Source organism: Apaloderma vittatum, unplaced genomic scaffold (assembly GCF_000703405.1).
Source record: "Apaloderma vittatum isolate BGI_N311 unplaced genomic scaffold, ASM70340v1 scaffold5953, whole genome shotgun sequence".
NCBI lineage: Eukaryota > Metazoa > Chordata > Aves > Trogoniformes > Trogonidae > Apaloderma > Apaloderma vittatum.
Genome location: NW_009707417.1, coordinates 1 through 27,161, shown reverse-complemented (window position 1 = coordinate 27,161; position 27,161 = coordinate 1). Strand labels below are relative to the sequence as shown.

The following is a 27,161-nucleotide window of genomic DNA, read 5'->3' as shown; positions in this document are numbered from 1 at the left end:
TAGCGTTCCTGGCTACTATATTTATTAGAACTGACATTTATTGGTACCTGAAGGGGCTGTAAACGTGCTGTTACACAACCACCTCACTAGATGCGCAGAAAAGCTTACAGAAAGCATAAGAGATGGTGAGATCAGCCTGACTGGAGTCAGCGGGACGCAGCTCAGCATGTGCAGGCGCTTGGTGCCCTCTCCTGGGCAAGACAGACCCTCGTCTTGCTGGTTCAAGGCACAGAAATCCAGAAAACGGGATTTTTCTAACAATTTCACAACACACAGGCACCTCCTAAACCTTAAACTAATTCCTTGGACAAATCAAAGATGTGGGCCAATCGAGTCTGGACAGAAGAGAGAAAGTTCAGATATTTCTCAGGGAAGTACTAGGCTGTTTAACTCCTTCAAAATCTCAGACACAGCAGCATGTTACATCACAACATTGTTTATTATGTGACTTTTTACAATACAAACAAAAATACAGAAATGCAGTATATGAATACAGCTAAATGCAAAATGGTGATGTTTTTCTTGAGGCCATATTCCCATTTCTAGTAAAATAAAGACTGCACACAGGTAGAAACAGGTTGGTAGTTAACTCCACAATTTTGCCTAGAAATGACCTATAAATGCGTTTTCCTGCTACTTACCATAAAATGTAAAAAGGGAGTTAAAGGAAAGTTTTACTCACTGGTTCCTACCATATGAAAGAAGCTATATTCTATTTAGGAAGGTCAATATATGGAAAAATATCTAAATTAAATGTTATTACAAAAAAAAAAAAATGAAGCAGTAATGAGATCCTTCTGCCTAAGAAGTTACTAAATGAGAATAGCATATATTTAAAGAATCCAAAACATAAAAGGGTTGTTATAAAAAGCTTAGGTGCACTGTAGCCTACAACTCTTGTTTTTCCATGTGTACTTTTAAACAATGGAAGTGTCAAAAATAGGGTCGACTGTGTTAGACTAAATTACATTATTGTATACGCTGCACTGAATGGAATTCTTGTATTATAATAATAGAGAAGCATCGTTTGCATCATATTATGGCAATTTATCCTCACTAAAAACCGTCTAGAGTCCTTGCATTTTTAATATCGTGTAAACCGTCAAACCACCAGAACATGATTGTACAACAGTAAAATGTTTTCTTTTGCATTAAAACAACATGGTTTTTTTTTAAAAAAAAGTACTTAGAGCTGTTATTTTTCCAAGTACACAACACCCTAGACAATTTCAAGGCATCTCATTCCCCATGAAAATTAACAAAAATTTGTCATGCTGTTAAATCCATTACTATGGATACAACTGGTGCAAAATTGGTCAAACGGATCCAACACACACTGATGTCCAGGCTGGCATATTGGCAACTAATACATAACTGGTGGTCAAAATGACGTATTTAAAATATCTTCCCTTTCTTCTTATTCTTTTCCAAGGTTCTAAAACGATATCGGAAAAAAAAGTTTGTTAAATAATGCATACACGCTGTCACCTTTTTTATTTTTACATCACTAATGTATATATATTATGTATTTTATAAAATTTTACTGGTTGCAATACAATGCAAAGCTACAAAGCATTTACTGTTGAACCACAGGCCAAGACTTCAATTTACCTGGAAGAATTCTGTTGTTCCAAAATACGCTGTTGAGCTTCCCAGTTTGCTTTCTCGTCCTCAAACTGGCGACGCTTTTCCTCTAATTCTTTGTGTTGCGCCTCCAAATTCTTTTTCATTTGCTCATGGCGTCGCTGCAGCTATAGAAAGAGTTACAAGCAGAGTCAGTAAACACAGAAAGCACAGCGACTTTTGGAGCCACAGTAACGAACAAAAGCAATTACAGTAATGCAAGAAAATAAAATATTGTATTCTCTCTCCAGAGAAGGTAACTCTCAGGCCAAAAGAAGTCTCTTAGACCAAAATGTTACAGGTATTGCCAAGAACATGAGTTGCAAATAGGAGTTATAAGCAGTTATGTGTGGCAAACTAGAGTGAATTCAAAAATATTCTGATATATGATGCAGATGTTTAGGAGGAGATTGCAAAGCACCTGAATATCAGTAATGTGTAAATTAGCAGCATCTTTGAATTTGTGTGGGGAAAAAAACCCAAACATTTCTTTCACCCTGTAGTATTAACTACATTAAGGATCTACTTTGGAGAATATTAAGTGGGTTAATTTATTAACTGATTAAATGAATTATTATTGATGTAATTGACACAAATTGTCTATACTGCCAGGACAGTATAAGAAGTCTCTCCTGCAAGTTAAGAGGACAGACTGACAATCAAATGTGATGTGAGAACGGCGATGCTGTCCGCAAAAGTGATTCCTTTTGTATGATGTAACGTTGTTTTTGAATGGAGTTAAATAAACTTCAAACTCCTTTTTAAATGCTTTATACTCAGCACTATCTATTGCCTACTTTTCTACTTTTAGAGAAATAAACCAGAACTTTAAGAAGCCATGAATGGTGAAGAAGAAAATTAATGAATTGCCTGAACATTTAAAAACTGTTATCACAGGATGCACTCGCTTCAAGTCATGACGGATTACATGGAAAAACAAAAATGAAAGTTTTTCATGTAACAAGGAGAATGTGGAGGCCAGAAGTATAAATGGGTTCAAAAAGGGTTGAGACAAAAACTAAGGAAGGATGAACCCTGTGGTGACCCAGATAAAACATCATCAGGCTTTGCAATCCTCAAATTGCTCACTGGGGGCATCCTAGCATTTACCTATTCACTTCTCCAAAAGAGAAAAAAAATAAATCTAGGTCAATGTATTTTTCCCTCCGATCATGCCTTGGCTCCTTACAATACCCAGGGTGCCAAGTACTTCAACAACCCGTCCAAGTTTCCTCACTTTCCCCTCAAATTTGGGGCCAAACTTTCTTTAGGAACTCTGACAGTTTTGAACGTCTCCATTAGGCTTCTTGTGAGAAGTTGCCTTCTAAAAAGTTAATACTAATTTTCTACTTAAGCTTAATTTTACAACAGTCTTTTAAAATGATCGTTTCAGGAGATGATTGAAGCCCATAAAAATAGTTTCACTATGAGAACTTTCACCTGGAGATGACAGAAATTAAGTATCCCTTAAAATCATATATGTTCAAATGACACCGTATCACTGATAACAACAAAATCCTGCCTCTGTCTTAGCCTAGTAATTCTCATTTAGACAATTTCTTAACAGACATCATAAACAGTTCCTGAAACGCTTCTATAATACGCAAAGCAAATTATCATTACTACATTAGCTTATGTAAACCATAGAATTCTCAAGAATTTTTAAAAGCACATGGAAGAAGACAAGCATAAAATATTCCAAAGAAGAGGGAGAAAAAGAGGGTAGTAAGAAAGTTAAGGAGTATAATTTGAAAATAAAAGGAGAATGCATAGAAATAGTGAAATTACTTTTAAAGTTTGAGCTTAAACCATGTTGGCGAAGACAAGGAGCTGAGAAAGAATAACCAAGTTATCTTTAAACATAAAATCTGACCACAGAATCAGTTCCTAGACAGAGGTCATGCTGCAAAGTCTCGTCAAAAAGTGCCACATCTCCACACTAGTCCAGCCTCAGGCATATCGGGGTTTAAGACATTTTGATTACCTCAGCTTCTGAGTCCTTCAGTTTCTGAACTTTTTCTTTGACTTTCATCTCAAACACCTGTTCCATTTCCATTTCCATTTTTTTCATTTTGGCTACATGCTCCCTCCTTTCCTCCTCCATCTGTGCCAATGGGCTCCTGTCACAAACCCAGAAGAAGAAGTTAGCCAGTAAGAACCTTTTTCCCTGCCTGTTACATTAGGGCATCTGTAAAAAAAAAAAAACCAAGAAAAATGCTGAAGCATTAAGATAAACAACATCGCTGTTTGCACTGCTAGCTTAAATTCAATTGGCATTATGACATTAGTTGTTTAGTTAAACTTTCCTCAAAAAGACATTTCATACACTATCCTTTCCGTCCCCACGACTGATTTACATTACATTTAAGTTAACAGAAACTCTTGACTTTCTTTGTTTAGTAGAACCTAGTCACAGTAAAAGAGGAAATCAACATTACATCAAAAAAAAGTAGCATCTTCCAAGCATCTTCAGGCATCTTTTTCTTTCCCATTCAAATACATATAAAAATTAATGACCATAATAAAAATTAAGAGCGCTGAAGACAAAAGTCCCAATTCCTCTCTAAATCTTCACTGTTCAAAGCGAGCCCAAGAGTAAGTTAACATGAGAACTGTGTTGAGTGCTGCTGTGGTCACACTCCTGAAGAGAGAGGAACTTTGGAAAAGAGGGTTTGGGCAACTGAACATCAGTATTTCATGAAAGTGTTAGCTGGAAGATTTTCTTTTAGAAAGCTATTAATAAACTTGAATGCATAAAAATAACATGCATTATGGTTTATTTTTCTACATGCTTTATGGTAACTGCTTTCCTGGTTCCTATTGAATTTTTAAAGCTGTATAAGCCTGCTATCCATGTCATGGTGATACAGGTTTTAAATAGCAAATTAAATACACAATAAACCAGGAAGATTTTGTTCTAGTGACGATTGCAACATGCAGTCTTGTAAGACTTTTCTGCCATTCAACAAAGAGCAACTAAAACAAATCACTGGCCTCTTGTTTCAGTTTTGAGTGTGTACAGCTTAAAATGACAAAGTTTTAACTATCGTGTTGGTGAAAATGAGGTAGAGCTGAATATATTTGGAACTGTTAGAATCAACCATCAGAGGATATCTGCTGTAATGCATGCAAGAGCCACTGAGGTTAGCAAATTGTAAAATAAAGGTGGCAAGCCTAAGCCCTATCGAAACTTATATTTTTGCTTTTTTCAATTCTTAAAAAAAACCAACAACACTAAAAATCCCACATCAAAAAGCCCTGTTCTGATTCAAATCATGCAGAAAAAACATTCTGAAGGGAGAAAAGAACTGACTGACTTTTAATGATGATTGAAACATGACTAGTAACATTTATTTTGCTTCAGAATTTGTCTTGTTCTTAGAGGAATGGAGGTTGTGTACCAAACATCTGGTTTGACTACCAGTGGTTCATTTTATCCTTTCTGCTTGCCCATTTTCACCAACTAGCCACACTGAAAGTAATCAAGGTCCGTATGAACTCAAGGCCATGTGAGCTTTTACCTCAAATAGCAGTATTTTAAAGGTGACAATTGGTGGTGGGGATGAGGGGGAAGAAAATTTCATTTCCTTTTTAAAAAACCCCAAATTACATTGAAACTAAACAGTAGCAAAACCTGGATTGGTGAGTAAAATGCTGTATAATGTATCTGGAACTGGAATTGATCCTCAGTCTAATGTTTATTTTTGCCCTTCTAAAGGCCAATTGATCCAATTTTTGTCAAGGGGAAAAAAATTGTTAAACACAGGTGAAGTATAACAATACAGAAAAATGAGAAGGAAACAAAGAAGAGGTGAGTAGCAGTGCTTGTAGAGGCCAACCAGCTGTCAAAAAGACTCTTTTCTTGTTGTTACCTTTCAGAAGTGTAAAGGTCTCAAATGTATCTGCTCTTCAAAAATTGGGCTTAGGAAGTAGATCTGAATACCGAGTAATCATTGCTGCAGTTTCTACAGACTGGAAATGGGAGCAGAACCGTCCCTCTATTGACAACCTAATAACCTAATGGGGACGTCACACGAGCTGGATTTGAGAAAGTGTAAAAAAATCAGTCTGCGCAGAAAATCTGATAAACTAACAAAGGAGCATGTACAGCTGAGAGCTTTACAGCACAGGTCACAACTGGTTTGTTTTGGTCTTGACGTGGGTCAAAAGCACATCATCCTGTACTTCAGGATAAAACTGTACAAGGGACTTAAACAAACAAACAAAAAAGAGCTCAATGAAAAAAAACCAACAAAAAAATTAACGAAGATGTACAACATTTAACTGATTTAACAGGATATATGTTAAAACAACCCTCTAAGTTAATCTGCAAAAATCAAAAATTATTCTAGATATGCACAAAGTGGAACCTCTGCGAGCCAGTAATAAGGTAAAACCATGGTCAGAAAAGATTAAAGTAACTAATTCCCCAATTCAATGAAGAGTTGTAAATTTACAGATAAGGACAAAAAATTTGACCAACTCTTTATAAGCATCTATATAAAGGTGATGGAGCTATGGATCGAAACTGGAGGAATTTTATAATTTATGCACTTCTACTCATTGTTGAAATTTGACCAAATTTGTCTTGAGGCTTAGCCAAAAGTTTTCTAAAGAGGATGGGTTTTTACAGAGATATTTGTCACTGAAAGTATTTATAAATTCCTGAAGTTTACATTAGCACAGCTTTAGAACAACAAAAAAAACTGCTAGGAAGAAAGAAAAAAAAAAATGCAAAAAGCGGGATAACAGGAAATTGTTTTAAATTGGAAGCATTAAACAGTGAAATCTTTTTTGTGTTTATAAAATTTTTGTCTTTAAGTTTTTTTGAAAAATTTAAATGACCACTTACATGCCTTCAACTGTGTCAAATCTAAAAAACAAAAAATACAGAGGCTTAGCTTAGCATGCTTAAATAAAACCACAGAACCAAAAAGCAATAATTAAAAAAGTAAACTCATTATTAATAGATTCCTAGAGCTAATTATGTGCTCCCCCAAAAGTAAATTTTTCACATTAAAAAGAAAGACTGTTAAAGCTTGTTATCTTTATTTCAAATTCAGTTAGTAAATCACTACACCATGTAAATATAAATTCAGGTTTGATGTGCAGATACTTTCAGGAACAGCTTCCCTCAAATATGCAATGCTTTTAAAATTATTTTAAATATTTTAGCGCCATGAAAAAACACTCACTCTGAGCACGTTTTTTGGAAACCCAATGCCGTGTCGAGGCTTTATCCATTCATTGAAAAATTGTCACACCTAGCTGAGGGTCATGGTATGAACCCCCCAGGAGTGTCCTGGTGCTACAAGAGGAGCACCCATGGCCAGCAGAGGTCTCACCAGCGGCTGAGCTCAGCTCTGGAGGAGGCTTGGCCACCAGCCCCAGCACAGCCTTGTGTTAGAAAGGGGGAAAAACCAGCCTGAAAATAAGATTATGCTATTAAGTCTCACCATAGAGCAAGACGGGCTTGATAACGTTAGAAGCATTTCACCAAATTCAGTAGGAAAATAGGCAACAGGAGTTAGAAGTAGTCCGAGCTAAGCGGTTAGAAGGACCTACACATGTATTTTGTTACCCTGTGTGACAGGTTATGGAAGAGCTCAGCAGAAGGGTAAGGCTCATCTTTTACTGTGTGCAATAGGACTTCCAATAAAATAAGGTTTTGCTTTCCAGCCCACTGAAGGTAGCAGCTTCATACAGCAAACTGAAAAGTTTTCTAAAAAGAAATTTAAATTTCAGTGCAAATGCCAATTCTCACATCCCACAGTACACATGTGAAATTATAAATTACCTGCGAAGATCAATCTTGACATTTTATTTTATTTTTTTAATGGTTGGGATGGTGTTGAAAATTTGAAGAAATCTGACACTAAACCTAACATACGGAAAGGCTACATAATCATGGAAAGTACATGCTTTGATTGCTCTTAGGTCAACAAGTTACTTGTAGAACAGTCCATTAGAGTTTCACCAAATTAAAGAAGAAGAAAAAAAGAAGAGGGAAAATTATCAGCTAGACAGAAGAAACTGCTTCAATCCATCGGCATGGCATTGTTAAGACTTGTAGCACATACTTCTATTTGCTTTCACATTTGCATTTCTGTTCAAGGAAATATGTTAACAGTTGCCTGGAAAACAAAGATCTGCTAAGATCATAAAAATACAGCTGTCCGAAAGGTACAAAAGGTCGATCCAGCCTCCAACAGCTGCCAGTTGGAGATACTTTGGGAAAAGCGTACGGGTCATGGCATGTTTCTCTTCTCCTACATCCCCCCTCCCAGCTTACAAAAGGAGAGCAGCTTAGAAGTTTCCAGAGCCAGAGGTTGGTTTTATCTGCATTTAACAGCCTCTATGTCATACCACCAGATAGCATCAGAGCATGTCTCCATTCTCACATATAGATATAGGATGTGTCTCCCACGAAAGCATCAGCTTTCCTGAGCACAAGTCAAATATTGCTCCACTTTGAGACACAGGCACTTCTTCCAGAAGGGCAACCATAAAATTTCCCAAGGGGATGCACAGATAAATTGTTAATATCTGGTCTTGTTTCTTTTGTTTCCAGGAAGACACAGTTATTAGGAAAATTCCTTCTATGCTGCTTCAAAATTACAAAATTACACACTGAAGCCAAAAGAAGCCCATTAAAGCTTAAAAATGGTGCTGCAGCTCACCACATGGATAAGGTAACAAGACAAGAATAGCCTCAGCTGCTTCAGAATTAGTATATGTATTCAAGAATCTTACTTCTTTACTTATTAACTTGCCCGAATGTTTGGAGGAACTAACTCTAAGGAAAGGTTTGCAATATTTAAGTTGGCAATAGATCTTGCCATCTCAGCTGGCTGAATCAGAAAAATGGTCACAACTTGTTTCTTCTCTTCAAAAAAACAAAACCTGATAGCTAAGAGCATCAGTTGTATTTATTCACCTCCAAGCTGCAGTACTGCAGCGTTCTGAGGGACAGATTTCTTACGGAGAAAATTGTTCCAAAAAGGCACTTTTCACCTAGAAATATCCAGGTGGGACAGCACAGTGATCTGAGATGGCAGGAGATGAAAATGTCAGGATGCTTCAGAAAGCAGAGTGATTCCAGATCCTCTTAGTATAAACTCTAGCTCAAAAGGAAATCTCAGCAATGCTACCAGCAATGGACTGAGGCTGGCAGGGAAAATGAAGGACACAAAAAGAGCTTTGAAACCTTTCGGGAGATGCGTTTCTACAAAAATGCACCTTCTTACATTTGCAACATGGGAATAAAAAACATATAAAAAAACAATCAGTGTTATTTGTTTTAAGAAAAGCACAGAATAACCAATCCTTACTTGGATTAGGTGAAAGACTAAGTTTGTGGGTGCAGTCTAACACAAATCTAAGCAGGCATAAACCAAAAACTCAAAGTGTTACTGCTAAAATTAAGATTTTTCAAATGATACTAAGGTTTGGAAAGGTATAACAAATAGTACTAAATGACACAAACAATAAGATTGAAACAACTTTCTCTTATATCCAAAATTACAGTGAAGAAGTTTCACTTTTCACTATAGCAATAGCTAGTAATAGTACAGCAAAAAGTAATTTTTCTAATATACTGTTATATGCATTCACAAGTTAGGTGTAATGTGATGGCAACAAAGACAACAGTGAGAAGTAACCACTGTGTTATGGACACACATATTTACAACCTTTTCTTTTTAAGATATGATCTCAGTACAAACTTTACGTAAACTTGTGGACACTTTTGAAGAGTTCATATAATTGATATATACTAATCTATTTTTTGTCAGGGCTGAGCAGAGAAGTCTCGTGTAGGCTCGCACCAGGTGAAGCTAAATCATGTCCACTCAAATCATTCCCTCACAGTCGCTTTCAAAGTAGTAACACAGTGTAGAACAGACACTCCTTTAAATAAAAATGGTTTTGTAGCTGTCGTTTAGAGGAGAATAGCAGATATTTCCACCCAATTTCATGGATCTTTTCCAGAAAAAACAGCTGTAATTTGGCATATCATTAACTGAACTGAATTGTACCCTATACTTTGGTTGAGAAATTTGTATTTAAATATAGCTCAAATAGAAAAAAGAGAGTATCACTAATTATTAATTAATCACTAATTATCATTGCTACATATATTGCTGATGCAGAGCAGGAAAAATACTTAAACGTAAGTGTAGCTACTCTCAAATAGCATTATACAACGCAGAACACATCAGAGCCTACTTTTAAATCTTTCAAGAACCACATCACGTTGGCAAAAAACTTGCTGTCAGATGGTTAAAAAAAGAAAAACACACACAAAAAAAATCCAAAACCACAAGCCCAAACCAACTAGCAACAAAAAACTACAACCCCTGCATTGCAACTGTCCTCTCACAAAAGATAACGATGTTGCAATAATTTCCCTGCCATGATAAGCAACCATAGAAGCTGCCAGGGCAGCATTTCAAAGATTACAGTAGTGGGTCTGGATTTTCCAAGTTTCTGAACAAATATTAACCCATTCTTCTCACAAACATCCCTGACACCGAGTACTGAATGTTCAGGCCAAAAGAACCAATACATAAACCAAAATAGAAACAGTAATGCAAAAAACCCCAAAGAACCCTGCAATAAGTACGAGTGAAAAACTCAAACAGAAATAGCAAAGATCCTCTTCCTAACTGAATCTAACTAAAACCAGGTTATTTAACACGTTCAGTTAAACTAGTGTAAACCTTAGTCAAGTAGAAAAAAACCCCCAAATCATAAAGTAAATGAGAGGGATACAATGTTTAGACCAGAATATAGTGAAGAGGCAAATGACTGGAGCATCCACACAAACAAAACCACCACCCTCCCAAAAAACCACCCAAAATATCCATCATGCATACACAAAAACCAATCAACCAAAAAAAAGGAGCAAAAAGATTGCAGTGCAATACGACCTTAACAACAACTTACTTTGTTAGTTGCCCTTTGTTTTTGTTGTTGTCAACACCATTGTATGTAACAGCTGCCAGTTTTCTGCTTCTGTAGTTCTCATAATGTACGTTGTTAGTGACGTCCTTCAGGTCCTGCATATGAGTTCTGTCAATAAGTGTAATTTATCAGCTTAGCGTACAAATACAAAATACTATGCTGAAAAAATAAAATCAGTCTATGTGCATCTTGCAGATTGACTTAAATTATACCCCTCCATTAACGTCTCATTCCCTGCCACGTTCTCATTCTTCCATTTAAATTAGAGCTCTGATGACAGCAAAGTCACAGAACTACTAATTATTCTGAGCCGAACTATCTTGAGTTTGCAACATTCCAAACATTAACTTGCAGGACCAATCTCTGTGAAATTTCAGTTCTGTGGATAAACTTGCAAGTAGTTGGAAAACAGATATGGGAAACATATATTACCACTGTAGCAGGTACGTCAAAGCATACTGGGCAAGAAACAACAAGTCAAAACTTCCTAATTTCTATCTTTGAAGTCTGTAAAAGCTAACCGTGAAATTCAAGACTAAGCCACAAACATTAGATTCCTTTTAATAATTCTCCATCATCACCCTGGAGGAAAGCAAACATAATAATTTAACTGACAGTTGGTACGGCAGATGTCACTTGGTGAACTGCTGTGAGTACAGGACTCTGCACCGAACACAACAAAGCAGAGCCTTGTTTTGGACAACTGCATGACTGAACTATTTTTTTACAAAACTAAAAAAAAAAAATTTAAAAAATGCCTACAACTAAGTACCGAAGTGCTACAAAAATAAAGAGAGCTATTTTAAAAAGCCATTGCCATCACCACTGCTTGCTAAATAAGTGGTTAAACAAGATATAATCAAGTGTAAAATACTGTTTACAATTAAATTTATAAGGACTGATACGAATTCATTAGCTCAAATCCTTTTTTTCTCCAATATATGACTTTGCAATCTCTCAGACATACTAGAAAACTTAACGTTACCTGTAAGCTACTTACCTTATCAACATGTTCCTCAGAATTGTGAAGTCACAGTGTTCACCATTTTCAACTGAAAAAAAGAGGTATGTTTTTGGTGAGATGCCAACCAAAATCTGTGTCTCACAGAGATAAGGCTTTTTACATGTTGCCCACCTCCTACATTCATCCCAACAAGATATTTCTTCCAGTCCTTCTTTGCTGAAGCAGCAGTGTGTTAACAGCAGGAGAGCATTAACGAGGTAACTACATCAACGTATCTGGCATTAGATGCCACCTCCTATTTCACTGTGCCCGTCATTCCGTTGCTGTAGAAGAGGCTGATGCTGTGAGTGACATTTCCCTGATAGATAACAAAATGACACTGGAGAAACACCCCAGAACTCTCTGGTGTGCAGAGGGAGAAGGCAACACACAAAGCTCCTAGCGCACACAAAAAAAGGCATGAGGCAGGTTTCGGTGTGTCCCTGAAGTCAAGATGGACATTTGCATGGGAAGGAGGAAGAAAAGAAGGATGAGGTATTAAAATAACCCGAGAAAGTTCAGGTAGTCCTACAGAAAAACAAAGCTTCTTTGTGCGTTCATCTTGTATCTGCACTCCTGATTAAACTTACCCGTTTGTTTTACACAAACTGATAAGTTCACTGAGATAGCACACAAAGTCATACTCCAGAAAAACCTCATCTCCAAGTACTCTGCCCTTGGCTGACACACTCAAAGAAGTTCCTTTAAGTTAGGCTAGTTCTTCCCTTCCAAGAGTTGTACAATCACGAGTGTAAAACGTTTATGAAGTTTGTTTAAAAACAAAGAATAGCAGCACCACTTCGTACAGCTCCAAATGCTACCGCAAGAGCCTTACACAGCATTCGATCCTCTCTGGTGCAGTTGGTTTGTACTTTCTGCTAAACCTCATTTCCTGCCAGACAGACACTTCAAAGTGCTACAGCTTTTCTCTTTAAAGTATTGGTCCGTACACTGCTTATTGGTTGAGGGCTTTTTTTGCGTGTCTGTTTCACACTGCATCAAATTTATAGGCCATTGACCTTGGAAGGCAGAAATAATGAGGAAAAAAATAATCTCATTATTTAATACATGGAAAAAGTTCAGTGATCGTGGAAAACAGTTGAATAGTGATTGTTTCACTACACAGCATGATCCAAGCCATGCCATGTGCCATTTGAAATAAGTGAACAGCACTAACGTGCAAACAATGGCTGCCAGAAGAACACACAGTTATCTTCAAGTCTCTGTAACAGTAGAGAGTAAGTTTGAAATGAATAATAAAAATACACCAACCCACACCAACCAAGAAGACCTATCAGTAGTATTCAGTTCACTACCGGGTACCTTCCTGTTGCAACACCACAGCAATTAAGACTCAGATGTTTGGGGGAGGGGGGGACGACGACGGAGGATGGAATCTTCCACAGATTTTAAATTGAATTTTTGCTAGTCAAGTTGATCAGATTAACAATTATAATATGAATACACTAGAAAGAATTTAAGAAATACAGTTTTTATATAAAAAACCAAGAATGCTAGCAAACAATTGTAATCTAAGCCTTATCTTAAACTGCAGGAAGTTACTATAGGTTTTACTATTCCTCAGTGAGGCTTTCACAGGAATCTTCTTGCAAAGTTACATGCTGCTGAACTTTCCTTTACCTTGTTCCAAGACTGTCAGAATAACAAGAGGGTATACTCAATAAGTTTCCAAAGCTCATCCAAATTAGGCGTTTCAAATACAGACTAGTAAGTTTAAAATTAATTTAAAAAAAAAAAAAAAGAAAGAAGAAAGCCTTACCTTCTGCAACACCCCACGGGTACTGCCTTCCTCTAACTCTCTTGCCATTGACTTCAATGATCGTATTGCTACCTACCACAGCAAGAGGTAAACGGTCCTACAAGATAAAGGATTGCTTTAAAAACCAAAATTTCCCCTGTCATCTATACACATGACCTAAGCTAGTCTGGTGCTGTAACACTGCAATGCAGCTTACCCCAAGTGCAGGAACAGTGATGTTTACTGACCTCTGCCTAGTTTAATGACATATATATACACACACCCCCCACTGGAATTCCGTGAGCTCTTGTATTTTGTAAACCTAGTTAAGAAACAGACATTACTGTTACTTAGTAAGCTAAGCAACAGGCAAACCATTTCCTATTTACTCAGTTGCACCCTAATTATTTATTAATTCATATTCTCACTGGTTTCTAGGGCTGTTACGTTGCCTGAATCCTGTACCCCATTTTCAAAGGTTTGGCAAAGACCTACTTCAAGTTCTTGCTTTCAGCTGAACTAAAAACCCTTCCAGCGTAACAAGCAGCAAAGGAGCCAAGAGCAGCTTCAAGTAGCTGAAAGGAACAGTGTGCAAAGCTAAGTATTTTGGAATTTTGTCCTTGCTTTTATTCTGCTCTTCTCCTTTAGGCTTAGCCCCAGAATACCTTCCATTTGTGCACAATAACAAAAAAAAATTTAAAAGCTCTTACAGTCTGTCAAAGCTACTGAACAAACAGAAGCGAGGCTCAAGAAACATATACAAGATGGACACCAACATAAAAGCTGAAAACACAAGTAAACAAAGAAAAAGCCTCTCAACAGCCTGACAGTTCTTTTGATTTTCTTTGGTCATTCATCTCTGTTAAGGTTTCAGGACATCAATTAGTCAGACAGCTATTAAGTGTAACACACATGCTCTCTGTCACCATACACCTTCGAAATAGAACCTTTCCCTCCTTTCAAAGCTCAGAACAAAATGCAGCAGATAGATAAAAGTCAAATAAAGTGATTTTTTTTGAATAAATTATCTTTTAATAAACATACATGTGATCTAGTGCTCTCGTTCTGAATTTTAGCCATTAAAGGACTTCAGTCATCAAAAGTGTCATTCGTTGTCTTTGCTGATGAACACTGCTTAGAACAACTTTACATTCGATTTTTATCTCCCAAAAATTTTGTTAGGCTCTCCACTAATGACAAAAAAGGGTTTTCACTCTCTACCCTCCTCCCTGTCCCCATTAAGCAGTCCTTCAAAAGAAAATTCTTTACCTTTATCTTTTTAACAATCTTATTTTCTTCTTCGTCATCTGTTTCTGGAAATTCATATATTTTAATTTTGTGTTCTTGGATTTCTTTCATTATCTAAAAACAAAAACGTGTTTGTTTGAGGAATTCATACTCTACAATAACTGAGTCTTGCTGCAATTTGATTCTCCCTCCTTCTACTTGATACACAAGATCCTTGTACATTAAGGTGACCAAGTTACATCACAAAATTTCCACACGTTTAACACCATCAGGTGACCCCAAGGGATTATTAACACAACTATGCCTCCTTAGCCAGGAGAAGACAGGATCAGAACCTCACAGAGCACTATCCATCCACATAAAGCAGCAAAAAACAAACATCCATTCCCTACGCAGGGGTAAACAGATTTGGAATTCTACCTGCACATGTAAGAATTAATACAATACGTCCTAAGTTCTCAGACTAGTCTCAAGTCCTGTAAAAAGAATAAATATATATTTGAATAGATAACTGCAGGCATACTTCAGCGCTCTGAGTTCTCACAACAGCTACTGCTGTCAGTCCTACGTTTCTCTGTTTCTAGCTCACCTGAGCAGCAGTTGCTTGAAGCAGGAGCACCTGCCTGTTTCAGCAGAGCTTGTGACTGACGGACTGACTCCAGCAGTTAGCTGTGGTGAAAAATACTTGCAAGCAATAATGAAAATTTAAGAATAACTGACAGCATGATATAAAACGAGACTGTACTGTTTTGGTATTCGGTTTATCTGTAAGGTGTTTTTAAAACCAAGTTGATTAGTTTTCCAGAATTTTACAACAGAAAAATGTTGGACCATTCAGCTGACAGCTATGCTGCGGAGCCCTGGGGAATATTTCTGGCTCATGGATTTGCAGTCTTAAAAGAATGCAAGTTTCCAATTAATTTTCAAATTTTGATTTGGGAAAGTCTCCACTATTTAACATCAACTCATTGATAAAGCTGCTTACATATTAAGAAATATTTTGTGTTCTACCATTTTTCCCCCTTTACATCAAAAAAACCCAACCAAACCCAAATCACAAAATGCAACCAAACCTGAATTCAGGTCTATGGCAACTCGCTTAAGTTTCTCTAAGGCAGAAGAATCTTAAATCAAGAATCTTAAATCAAGAGTTTTGCACTCAACATCTCTTAATATCAACTTCTTCTCAGATCCTGTGCTCTTCTAAGCTAGAACTGGACATAGTTCAATAAACAAAACTTCATGCCTTGTCCTGCCCGGTTCTGGGTCCTCCTTATCCTCCTCATACAATACAACAAAGCCTAAACGACTTTGATTATGTAGTTAAAATAAGACATAAAGAACTTGGAGACATTAAAACCAAATTTACTCTACAAACTAAGACGCTGTATCAATGTTAGATTTATCTTAACATCTTTAAAATGCATTACCACAGCCCAAGACTGAACAATAGGTATACTGACTCTCATCTAAACACCTGAGGCATCTTTAATAAATACAGAGCATCAACAGAACACTGAACACCACAATACAAGCAATAATACCGTGGTATTGTCAGAAAACTTTTTTTAATTTTAAACAGAGAATTTCTGCTAGGCACCTAAGTCTTGAAAACTCCCTTCCTCCCTTACTGATTTTTATCTCAGCAGTGAATTATTTCACTTGCCAAGAATCATACTACACTTGAAACCTCTTCCCCTGAGGACAGAAACAAGATTATTTCAGCAAGAAATATAATTAAATCTAGAGATATAAATTACTTAGCTTTGCTGTCTCAAGTCATTACTTCAGGGCTTAAACTTTACATGTCAGAAGTTAAATCTCACCTTTTCTGTAGGGATCAACTTACAGAATTATCCCATGTTGTTAAATACTTATCTTTCAACTCACCTGTTTTTTAAACTGTTGGCATTCCTCAGGTGTAAGTGTGTCTGCTTTGGCAATAAGTGGAATGATATTTACTTTTTCATGCAGGCGTTTCATAAACTCTATATCCAAAGGCTTAAGTCTGAAAGACAGCATTAGAGCTTTGCAATTTATATTAATTAAACAAGAACATACAAATGATTTGAGATTTGTCCTGACAACTACTCTTAAGACACTGACTTAGGGGGTGATGGACGTATGAATGAAATTCAGAAGGCTACATGGAAGTGCTATACAAAATCTCCTAGAATTGTACAATACCAGTGAAGTAAGTCATAAGTTAATGACTAGCAGTCATGAAACCTCTGCTAGCCGAAATTACACTCATTTAAGCAAGTGATAAGAACTCTCCCACAAAGGTAGCTCGTTTAAATCCTGTCTGGTAAGAGTTTATAGTTGTGAATCATTAGGAGTTTTAGTTTCTGAAAGTCATGTTTATTTGTCTGCTTCTTCCCGAGAGTGGGCTGTGAGGGGTTTTTTTAACACATTAGATTGCTGAAGATTGTAAACTCTGTGGCCTGTGTACAAATGAAGTAGGAACAACTCACCTCTAAATCGCTGTGTATAACAAAAATACCATTGTAAAAGTGGATGACAGTGGCATAAAAACTAATGCACCCTCCATATGGGTATATAAAAGCATCAGTATGGATCAAAGAGGTCAATATCTCCTGCTTGCTAGAGTAAAGCCACTGAGATTTTTATGTATTAATGCTTCAGAATTATAGCAAGTTTAGTTAGGCTTAAAGGATTCACTTAAAGGATTTAACAAGATTATTTCTTATATAAAAGAAATTAGGATTAGGAACATTAAAACCAGACTCATTTGGTACTTGAATTCAACTTCTCTAAACCATGTATAAAAAAAAATAAAGAAAACATTAAAGAACATCTACTTAACTTCACTTGAACATTTTCCACCTGCCACTACATTTCTCACCTTCTCAACTTGTTTCCGTTACACAGCTGACATTAACACAAATCTAGATTACAAGCACTGGTTTGGCCATGGTTTCACTTCACCAGGCTTTTCCCTCTCCTCATTTCAAAAAGCTACCTGGAGCAACGCCAGGGTGAAGGGCAGTTGCCAAAGCAAAACAGTTCAGGAGGACATGAGTGCTCAGGCTGCAGGTCTGGAGTTTACAGTGGGGACTGCAGCACGAAGCTTTTCCAGAGAGATCCCAGAATTGCAGAAAGAGGCTGCAGCTGGTTATCACCCCGTTCACTTACCTGAAAGGCTCCTCCCACCCCTTCACTATCTCAGTTCAGATGCTTATGGGGAAACCAGTTAAAATGGTGGGATAAGCTAAGTGGAAGGACCTAATCTGCAATTTATTTTTTCTTTCTAAATTGTAGCAATCTGGCTTTTACAAATGCATGAAGTCATAAGGACAAACAGAAGTAAACTCACCTACAACTGCTTTAATTCACTGTAAATACAAACACGCATTAAGAGTGTAGAGTACATAACTTGACAGGTTACATGTGCTGCCGTCTGCACAGGAAACATGACCAAAGACTGCATCACCACAGAAAAACAGGTAGGAAATGAGCAATGTCCTTTCAGAGAAGACAGCATCTTAAAAGAGGAAATGAATGCTAACAGCAGCACCAATTCTCTCTGGGCTCTGTTCATTTCCTTAATTAGACAACAATTCCAAGCACTTACTCCAATAACTGAAAAAAAAAAAACCACTATGCAAGCTTAGCCCAACTTTACATGATTCCCCTCCTGTACAAGGAATGTACTTTTCCAGCTTTTAGCTTCATAAATTTAGTGACCGAGGCTTAATTCATCTGAAGCATTACCTTTGTTTTTTCATTACAATTTGCACCTCCCACTGGTTTAGAAAGCTTTAATGGATAAAAGGGCAGTGTGGAGGGATGAAAAAATGCTGTTTTGAAGAACCTGAGTTAGCCCCAAAAAGATCAATTAACAGGAGGAATGGATCATTTTTCCTTTATTTAAATTGAATTTTGATTTTGCACACTGGTAAAACAAGGATTCAAGTGTTTGCCTTTAAAGTTGACATGCATGTTGAGCAAAACTGACATTATAAACGTGCATGTATAACAAGAACCAAAAAGCATTTAAAAAGGCAAGTCTACAGAAGAAAAAGCCTTCTCCACACCTCCATATTTCTTTCCAATTTTAAGAAGTCTCTGTCTAGTTCAAAAAGACTGGAAACATTCCAATGGTAGCTACAGAAGCTGAGTGTAATAGCTGGTATTTTTCATTGCCTGAGAATATTCCTCGGAATTCCTTCCTTGCTCCTGTCAAGTTTTAGTACTTTACCCATACAATAGAACAGGCTACTTATTTTCTCTGCCTTCTGGTTTTGAAGTGATAACATAAGAGTCTCTGACAAATTTAATTAGTTAGAATGGAACGATAAAATGCTAAGCAATCAATTTCAGCCACAGTCAATCTATACCTATTAAGTACACCTCGGAAGTGCAGTTCTCTCTCTCCACCACTAGATAGAAGTCTGCTCAAGTTAAAATAACAAAGTACTGGTGGAAGACTGTGATAATTGAAAGAAAAAAATCCAGAACGCCTATACTGGAATTGTCACTAGACAAGTGACTACACTCCAGGTGAATTAACGCATGCTTATAAGGATGAGTGAAGCTTCCTATCTTCAGTTAAAATCAAAGGGAGGAAGGAAAAGTGAAAAGGAAAAACCCTGCTGCTTGAAGTGTGAGCGAGTTTCTCCTTTTAAGCAGGAGCATGTGAACAACAGACATACAGATCACAAACAGACTCAGCACTTACGAACACTTGTGTATTTTCAGTTGTTCTAATACTATTTTTCTTGTTATACAACAAATGGACAATCACGTTTTCTGGCGTTCTAATCTATTACTTGTCTGGCTCACCCATTTTTGTCACCTCAAAATAAGCTCATCTTGAAATTAAGCATGATCTGCAGGCTGTTAAGAAAATCCTATCTGGAACTTTACATAACTAAAATGCCAAATTCTGGTGTTTATCTGAGATGAAAAAGAGAAAGGCAAAATAAAACACACTAATACGAACCCATGTCCTGATGGAGCAATGAAGTATAAACAACATTGCACTCTGTTGTCTGGCATCTGACGTCTGTTAACTCGAGATTCTGCGTTCAGGTAGTCCTCAAATTTACTGTCAATGTAGTCGATAACTGGCTGCCAGCTGCAGAGGTTACATGAATAAATACCTGTAAGTTACACCATTTATGTAAAAAAGTCTGTGTTTGCTAAGAAACAGATGTCCACTGTTTCCTCATGGCTTACTTTTTTATTATTATTATTTATTTAAATGAAGAAACATCAGGACAGCACATTTTAAGTGACCAGCTTCTCAACCTACACTCGAGTTACACTGCTCTGAAAATACAATCTGCGAGTTCACTGAAAAATCCCCTTTCAAACACAATTACCTTCATTGTGACAGCATTAAATAGAACACTTGAGAACGGTAGCCAAAGAAATACGCTTTACTGGTCACATCTTGTGACAGCACAGAAGTCGGTTCTGCACACTGTGAGAGAGCCAAACGCTCCCCGCTTGCTTTAAAGGGAAAAGCTGGCAGCATTTCAACTGAGTTCGAAAGGTACTTGGAAATACAGTAGTTAGTTTTCAGCTAACTGGAAAGTGCAAAAGTTAATATTTTAACTGAAGGTCAAAGTGTGCATTAGAAAAAAAAAAAAAAAACATCACAAGGTCTTATTTCTCACACATCCACAAGATACAGTTCAGAATTATCGTACAAAGAATGTCTTACCAATTACTATTATCCACAGCATCTCCAAATCCTGGTGTGTCAACTATTGTAAGTAGTAACTGAACACCACCCTCTTTGATTAAAACTTTTGACTGCTCAACCTGTAAAATGAATAAGCTAAGATTAAATTTTCAGCAATTTAGTTGCCCTTCTTAAGCACTGGGAAAAAGCATTCAATGAATAAGAAGTCTGACAAATAACTGCTAACATCTCTTCTTCAGAGAGATACTGGGTCCATGTTTTGCTTATTAAGTCCCAATAATTTGCTAATAATTTTTTTTTTAAAAAAGAAAATGGCTCATGATTTAAATAAAGTCAGCATTAAAAGAATCCACTAAGTATACAGGATAATTAATATTTTAACTCCTGTTGAAACAGAAAACAGCCTAACCAACAATACTAATGCCAGAATAAAACTTAAAAAAAAAAAAATTTAAAAAGGTGGTCTAAAATACACAGACATTCTGATAAACCAGGCATTATCCTTCGAAACTGTGAACTTTGGACATTTAAAAGAAAATTAGGGTTTTCAAAACTAGTTACACTTTTCCAAAGCCAAGCACCTTCAGCTTTTCATTTCTAGTCCCATTAATGCATTTTTAAGAATAGATTTATTCCTTAGCCAGCATTACGCTTGGGAAAAGGAATCACAGAAAGTGATGGTTTCCTGTTACAAACAGATTGATATTGGAAGTAATGCAACTGAGCTGGGCTAGACCTCATGTGACCGTACTGGGTTGGGTTCCTGCAGGTTCAGGTCACTGATGGGAACGTGGCTCTGATGTGGCTGCGCCAGCACCGGGTGTGATGCAAGGTCTGGGTGTGGAAACACCTTGAGCTGTGACCACCCACCTGCAGCACAGCTCACCCTGCTGTGCCTCATCTGAGTGAGCACGTCACAACACAGAAAATTTAGGCTGGACTGGTACCTCCTTCTTCCTGTTCAGTGATTACTGATAATACCAATGTCAAGGATATCTGCCTCAGAAAGTGCTGGGCACCACTGTCCTATCAGTCTGATCCACAGCAGAATGAAATGACAAATGACAGTTCATTGGCCCTTTCCGATTCCTCACACATGTAATCACGTGGTTTTTTTTCCCAACACTATTTCTATTAAATTATAAGTGATGCCAGATATGGATGCCAGATATGATGCTAGATATGGATTCAACAAGTCAACCATACGAGCCATTTATTCAGAGTCACACAAAAGCTGGCAGACATTGATGCCACTTCGTTGCTTAAAGTGTCTTAAGCCTCCTGAACTCTAACTGGGGAAAGAAAAGAATCACAGAATCATACAGTCATTAAGATTGGAGAAGACCTCGAAGATCTTCAAGTCCAACCGTCAAACCAACACTACCATGACTACTAAACTACATCCTTAAGTGCCACATCTACATGTTTTTTGAACGCCTCCAGGGATGGTGCCTCCACCCCCCGGGCAGCCTGTCCCAATGCCTCACCACTCTCAATAAAGAAATTTTTCCTAAAATCCAATCTAAACCTCCCCTGGCACAACCTGAGCCCATTTCCTCTCACCCTATCACTAGCAACTTGGGAGAAGAGACCAACCCCCACCTCACTGCAAGATTGACAGACATCATATCAATGCTGCCCAAGCACTTGCACCATTCCCAGTTACACAAGTGAGACAAGACTTTCTCACAGCCACACCTGAACATTGTTGCAAACACTTTGCAATCACTGGTTATGTGATGCAATATCAATCCAGAAGATAAATTAGTATTCTACAGAAAGTCAAATTAAATACCTCTTGCACAAGCAAAACGCTGATTCTAATTCAGAAGAGAATACACAGAAACACAGAAAACAGTAACTACCTCCAAAGAAAGCTCCATATTTAAACTTGCAGATTGCTATTTTTATCTACTCATCAGCGAGGTTTCTATCCAAGCCAGATCAATCTCTGGCACTGCTAGGTCTCAAAAAATTAACTCAGCTACACTATGGCTGCCTATAGCATGCAATCATCATAGGCTGGGTCCTCATACAACCGGAAAAAAACCATAAATCAGTAAGGTAGCTTCATAAAACAAGATTCCCCAACACTGGGTTACCTCAATGCTAGTCACAGAAGAATCCAGGCTGAGTTTGATTTCAAGGCCACCCAATTCAATACATTACTGCAATGGTACAAAGGTTTAAAAAACACACAAAAACAATAATGAAAAAACCCCAAGCCACACCCTTCCTCTTAAGACACCAAGTTATCCTTTCACTATCCATACAACTCCTATACATGCAGTGCTTTAAAAAAGTTTTTTAATTGTGGTGAAAGCATTTCCCCTCCCTCAGGAGTTCCATGGAGAAATTTTACTGTGCACAATTGATGCCAGGTCTCGAGACAGTAATTCCCAGCCATACAGTCAACTCAGCCAAGAGTTTACTATTCACAACCTTTAGAACGCAGGAGATTAACTTCCAATTCCTTGCATTCTTTTCGCTGTCTTGCATATAGTAACCAGAGAGCCCTCCTATAATCAAGCTCTCTTCAAGTATAAGAAACCCATAGCACTTTCAGAATACTACAGATGATAATGTTAAGTGCTACAAGGTCTAAGTTTTATTCTTCAACATAAAAATTCCCAGGAGGAACCATTAAATTTTTAAGCATTCACAGTAGAATGCTTTTACAAAAGAAACAATTAATAAAACATTATCTTGAACATATGTTTATAAAAAAAAGAAAAGGAAGGTCAGGAGATCCTCAGAAATGCCACACCAAACATTTTTCCTGATTCTGCATGGTTGTAAAATGGAAGTGTGGCTGCATTTGTGAAGTTACCTTCTGGCAAATGGCCTGCGCTAACAACTTCTGCAGATAGTGCTAATAAATACCTTACTGTGTGGTGAGGATTTAAATTTATTCTCACATTTCATAAATTGATGTAGGTATCTTGCTATCAGAGTAGTTTTTTCAAAAACCTACAGAACAAGAAACAGTAACTGATGAAGTGTCCTGTGCCTGTGTTGTGGACAACCAGATCACAGCCACCAGCTATTTTAAGCAGTAGAGACTGCTGGTACAACAGTAAGTGAAGAACCTGCCATAAAGCCTCTGTAAAGTTGCATTTTTCCAACCTAAATGGATGTGTCCATACATGGTCAAAGGCACAGAAAGCAGCAACATCTGGAAAAGATCCAGAAAATCACTGTAAACTAGTGTCATTCATAGTTTAGCATCCAACTGCATCCTATCATCTAATTCACAAGCATTCCCAAGGGATTCATGGAAAACATTAGTTCAAGGCTTGGAATTTAAAACTTTTTCATAAAAAGTCTCCTCCCAAGAGCCATTTTCCCATGCACTCCAGTCAACAGGGTCACACAGATCTCCTTGGCAGTTACTACACAGCATTCAGGACTTGATGCTTGTTTCAGCCTGACCACTGATAATGGATTAAACAGGCCTTTACCACAGTCCATTTAAGATAGTCAGATAATGATCAGAGAAAACATACTTCAAACCTCATCATTTGTGAGGACGTTTCCTTTGAATTCATCTGACATCAAGTCACTATTAACTGGTTTTCCATTAAATTCATACAAGGGACTTGCCTCACAAAACAACTTAGAATTGCAATTTCTTTCAAGCCCAAACCACAGTTGGTATTTATCTATGTGAGACTCTTACACAATTCCTGATCAATAAGCTATTCCCACCATTTAAGAGCAGGCATTATTACCACCAAGATTCTAGGATGCTGTGGTGGTCTGTCTCTCATCTCCACCCTACCAAAAAGCCTTGACATCCCTGACTTTAAAATGCAAAGAGTATAATTCCCATGGATCCAAACAGCAGCTCCCACTGTTAATTTTTTGATTTAGTATTTGCCTGGAATCACCTCCACACCATACACATCGTTGCTAGCACACACAATTCTCAAGGTTGTAGGGGAAATAATTTTATCTGCACTTAGACACTGACATTGAAATAAAACAGCTTATTTCCTTTTCAAAATGCTACACTTAGTGATTTTTCATTCATCACAAGTAACAAAGGAAAACAACGTTGTACTACAAGTACAGTCAAGCAAACAAATGACTCATTAGAAACTCTTGCTTACTTCCTCTAAGGCAGAAAGTGGTCTTTAAATATATTTTATTCCAATCATATTTGCTAAATCATGATACAACCCTAATTTGCTACTGAATATAGTTTTGGCTAGCTCTTAGTTACCCTCAGACTTTAGCCCACACAGTGGAAGCAGGAAAACCTGCAGCACCTTTTCAACCAGGGCTCTGTTCAAGCCCTTTTTTTGGTCTCCAGCTTTACATGCCTAAGTAAACAAACACATATACAGCAAAGCTTCCTGACAAGTATAGGTTTTTTTTCTTCAAGTAGTAAATTAATAAAAATCAAACCACCTCCTGAGAACTCAAAAGGTCAGGATGAAGAGACCATCTATTGCTGCCACCTAAGAGACCTAAGTACTTAATTCATATTCCAGAAGCTCCATCCACACAGTTTTAGTTTAATTTTTCCTACACTGATCCACCTTTAGCCAGGGTAGGACTGAGTTATCTTTTAAAGATGTCTTGTTATATTTTTTGTTAGTTTGTGTGTATATTCTTCCTATTAAAAAAAAAAAAAAATCTTCTAATGACAGGGAATACAATCCATTGTTAATCAAGTTATAATTCAATGAACATGTACCTGAATATGTAATCAAGAGTAATGAAATGACACTGTGTCTCTCCCAACAAAAAGTCACCTTTCTACTTAGTTTTCCAACGTTCACCAATTGTTTCACTAGAATTGTCACAGACTGGCCTAGGCTGGAAGCGACCTTAAAGATCATTTAATCCAACCTCCCTGTCATGGGCAGGGACGCCTCTCAACTAGATCAGGCAACACACGGGGAGCGAGTAGGGATCGAACCTGCGACCTTGGTGTTATCAGCACCATTAATAAGTATATTACACTAGAGCATAATGATTTGCACACCTCTCCCACCTCACTTAGCATCTCTTGGAAACATATACATAAATTCAACTCTCCTAATTCATATAATGGTCTAATGCCCCTGTTACCAAGCTTTTAAGTCCATTTTGTCAGACTCACTACGGTTTTACATTGGACTGTTGTGCAAAAGCTTTCTTCCAAATAAAAAGAATTGATGCTCTGTAACAAACACATTTTATAATAGTATTCAAAGCTTTGATGTTAAGCTAACTGACAAGCAACGTCACTTAACCATCTTAGTACAATCATAACAACTTTTTTCCCTGGCCCTCTGGTAATTATTCAGTTTTCTGAGATTGGAGTATTAAAAAAATCAAAACCAAAACCAACTAACCAACAACAACGACAAAAATCTTGCCCAAAACACCAAACAAAAACAAACCAAAAGCCCCACAAAATAGCAAGGTCAGTGAATCATAGCATTGGGAGCACAGTTACTGAATTCCACTGAATAAAATCAAAAAAACCCACCAAAACAAAAAGCCCCATAAAACACAAAAGAATCCCCTCAAAAAACCCAAACCCCAACCAAACCAAAACATTCTATTCTACAGCTTCTGTTTAGCACCTTGTGTACCCTCCTAATTCTAAGATGACTTAGGGAACTCTAATTGCACAGCTGAGGTGATCTGAGGCTGTCACTTAACGAAGCATAATGATTTCCAAAACCATCCATAACATTATTCAACTATTTTAGTATGAAGTGTTTTGGGGTTTTTTTAATAACCTCTTTATAATACAAAAAGCATGCTCCTTTTCCTAAGAAAAAATATTGATCAGGAGCAAATTACTACACAAAGCAAATGGATGAGCTTTACTGTTCCAGTTTTTGACTACAGATTTCAGTTGTATCATACACTTGCAGGACCATCTTCTTTGCCTTATGTAAGTTTTGTGCTTAAAGTCAGACAGGTTCATCCTAGTCCCTAATATGTTTCAGAATAACAATTTACAATACATAAAAAAGCACCACAAAGGATACAGGTTGTGGAAGATTGGTGGATATTTTTATACTTTAGGGCCTTACACTTCTGTCAACTCCTTTAATACACCGTTTCTAAAAGCCTGCCTTAAACAGTCAAGGGTTTTTGCACACATCTACACATAATCAATATTTTAATTGATAATAAACCATTCCATTTCCAAACAGGGCTGTATCTGCATCAGGTTTCTAAAGCACGAGCAGCACACAAAGTATTCCAGTTCAGGGCTCCCACAGTTCAATAGGCTACAAGTTCCAGACCCTGGAAGTTTTGTATGATGAAGGTACGCTGAAGAAAACAATACTTCTTAGTGGTTCACACCATGGCTAAACTTATTTGAAATACAGGTGACTACTGCATCACCTTACATTACTAAATTGCAAGTTATATTATTCAAGCTGTCATTTTTTCCCCCCAGACATACCTGTACAGTCTTTTTAATTCTGTGTGAAGGACCTGGATACTCTGGGGAATACAGTTCTGTTAGGAATAATGAGTTGATTAATGTTGATTTTCCCAGTCCAGATTCACCTGAAAAAAAAAATAACAGCTTCAGTAAAACCAGCAGTATCACACCAAGTATAAACACTTAGATCTACATTTCACACTACTGCAGAACCACAGAATGTCAGGGGTTGGAAGGGACCTCAAAAGATCATCTAGTCCAATCCTTGCCAGAGCAGGGTCACCTACAGTAGGTCACACAGGAATGCGTCCAGGTGGGTTTTGAATATCTCTAGAGAAGGAGACCCCACAACCTCCCTGGGCAGCCTGTGCCAGTGCTCTGTCACCCTCACAGGGAAAAGTTTTTCCTTATGTTTACATGGAACCTCCTGTGTTCCAGCTTGCACTCATTTCCCTTTGCCCTATCAATGGACATCCCTGAGAAGAGCCTG

The 27,161-nt window shown here is 37.4% G+C and overlaps 1 protein-coding gene across 1 annotated transcript; it reads right to left on the bottom strand.

Moving 5' to 3' along the window:
* Positions 1-420: 420 nt before the first annotated feature.
* Positions 421-26,796, bottom strand: SEPT7 (septin 7; the record flags this gene model as incomplete). The annotated part of the gene is made up of 11 exons (XM_009866184.1): positions 421-1,435; positions 1,612-1,751; positions 3,608-3,743; positions 10,570-10,695; positions 11,588-11,639; positions 13,371-13,467; positions 14,619-14,711; positions 16,488-16,605; positions 19,564-19,698; positions 20,290-20,390; positions 26,690-26,796. Coding segments are annotated over 11 exons (1,145 nt in total), but the record flags the coding sequence as incomplete, so codon positions are not given.
* Between the last annotated feature and the right edge of the window lie 365 nt (positions 26,797-27,161).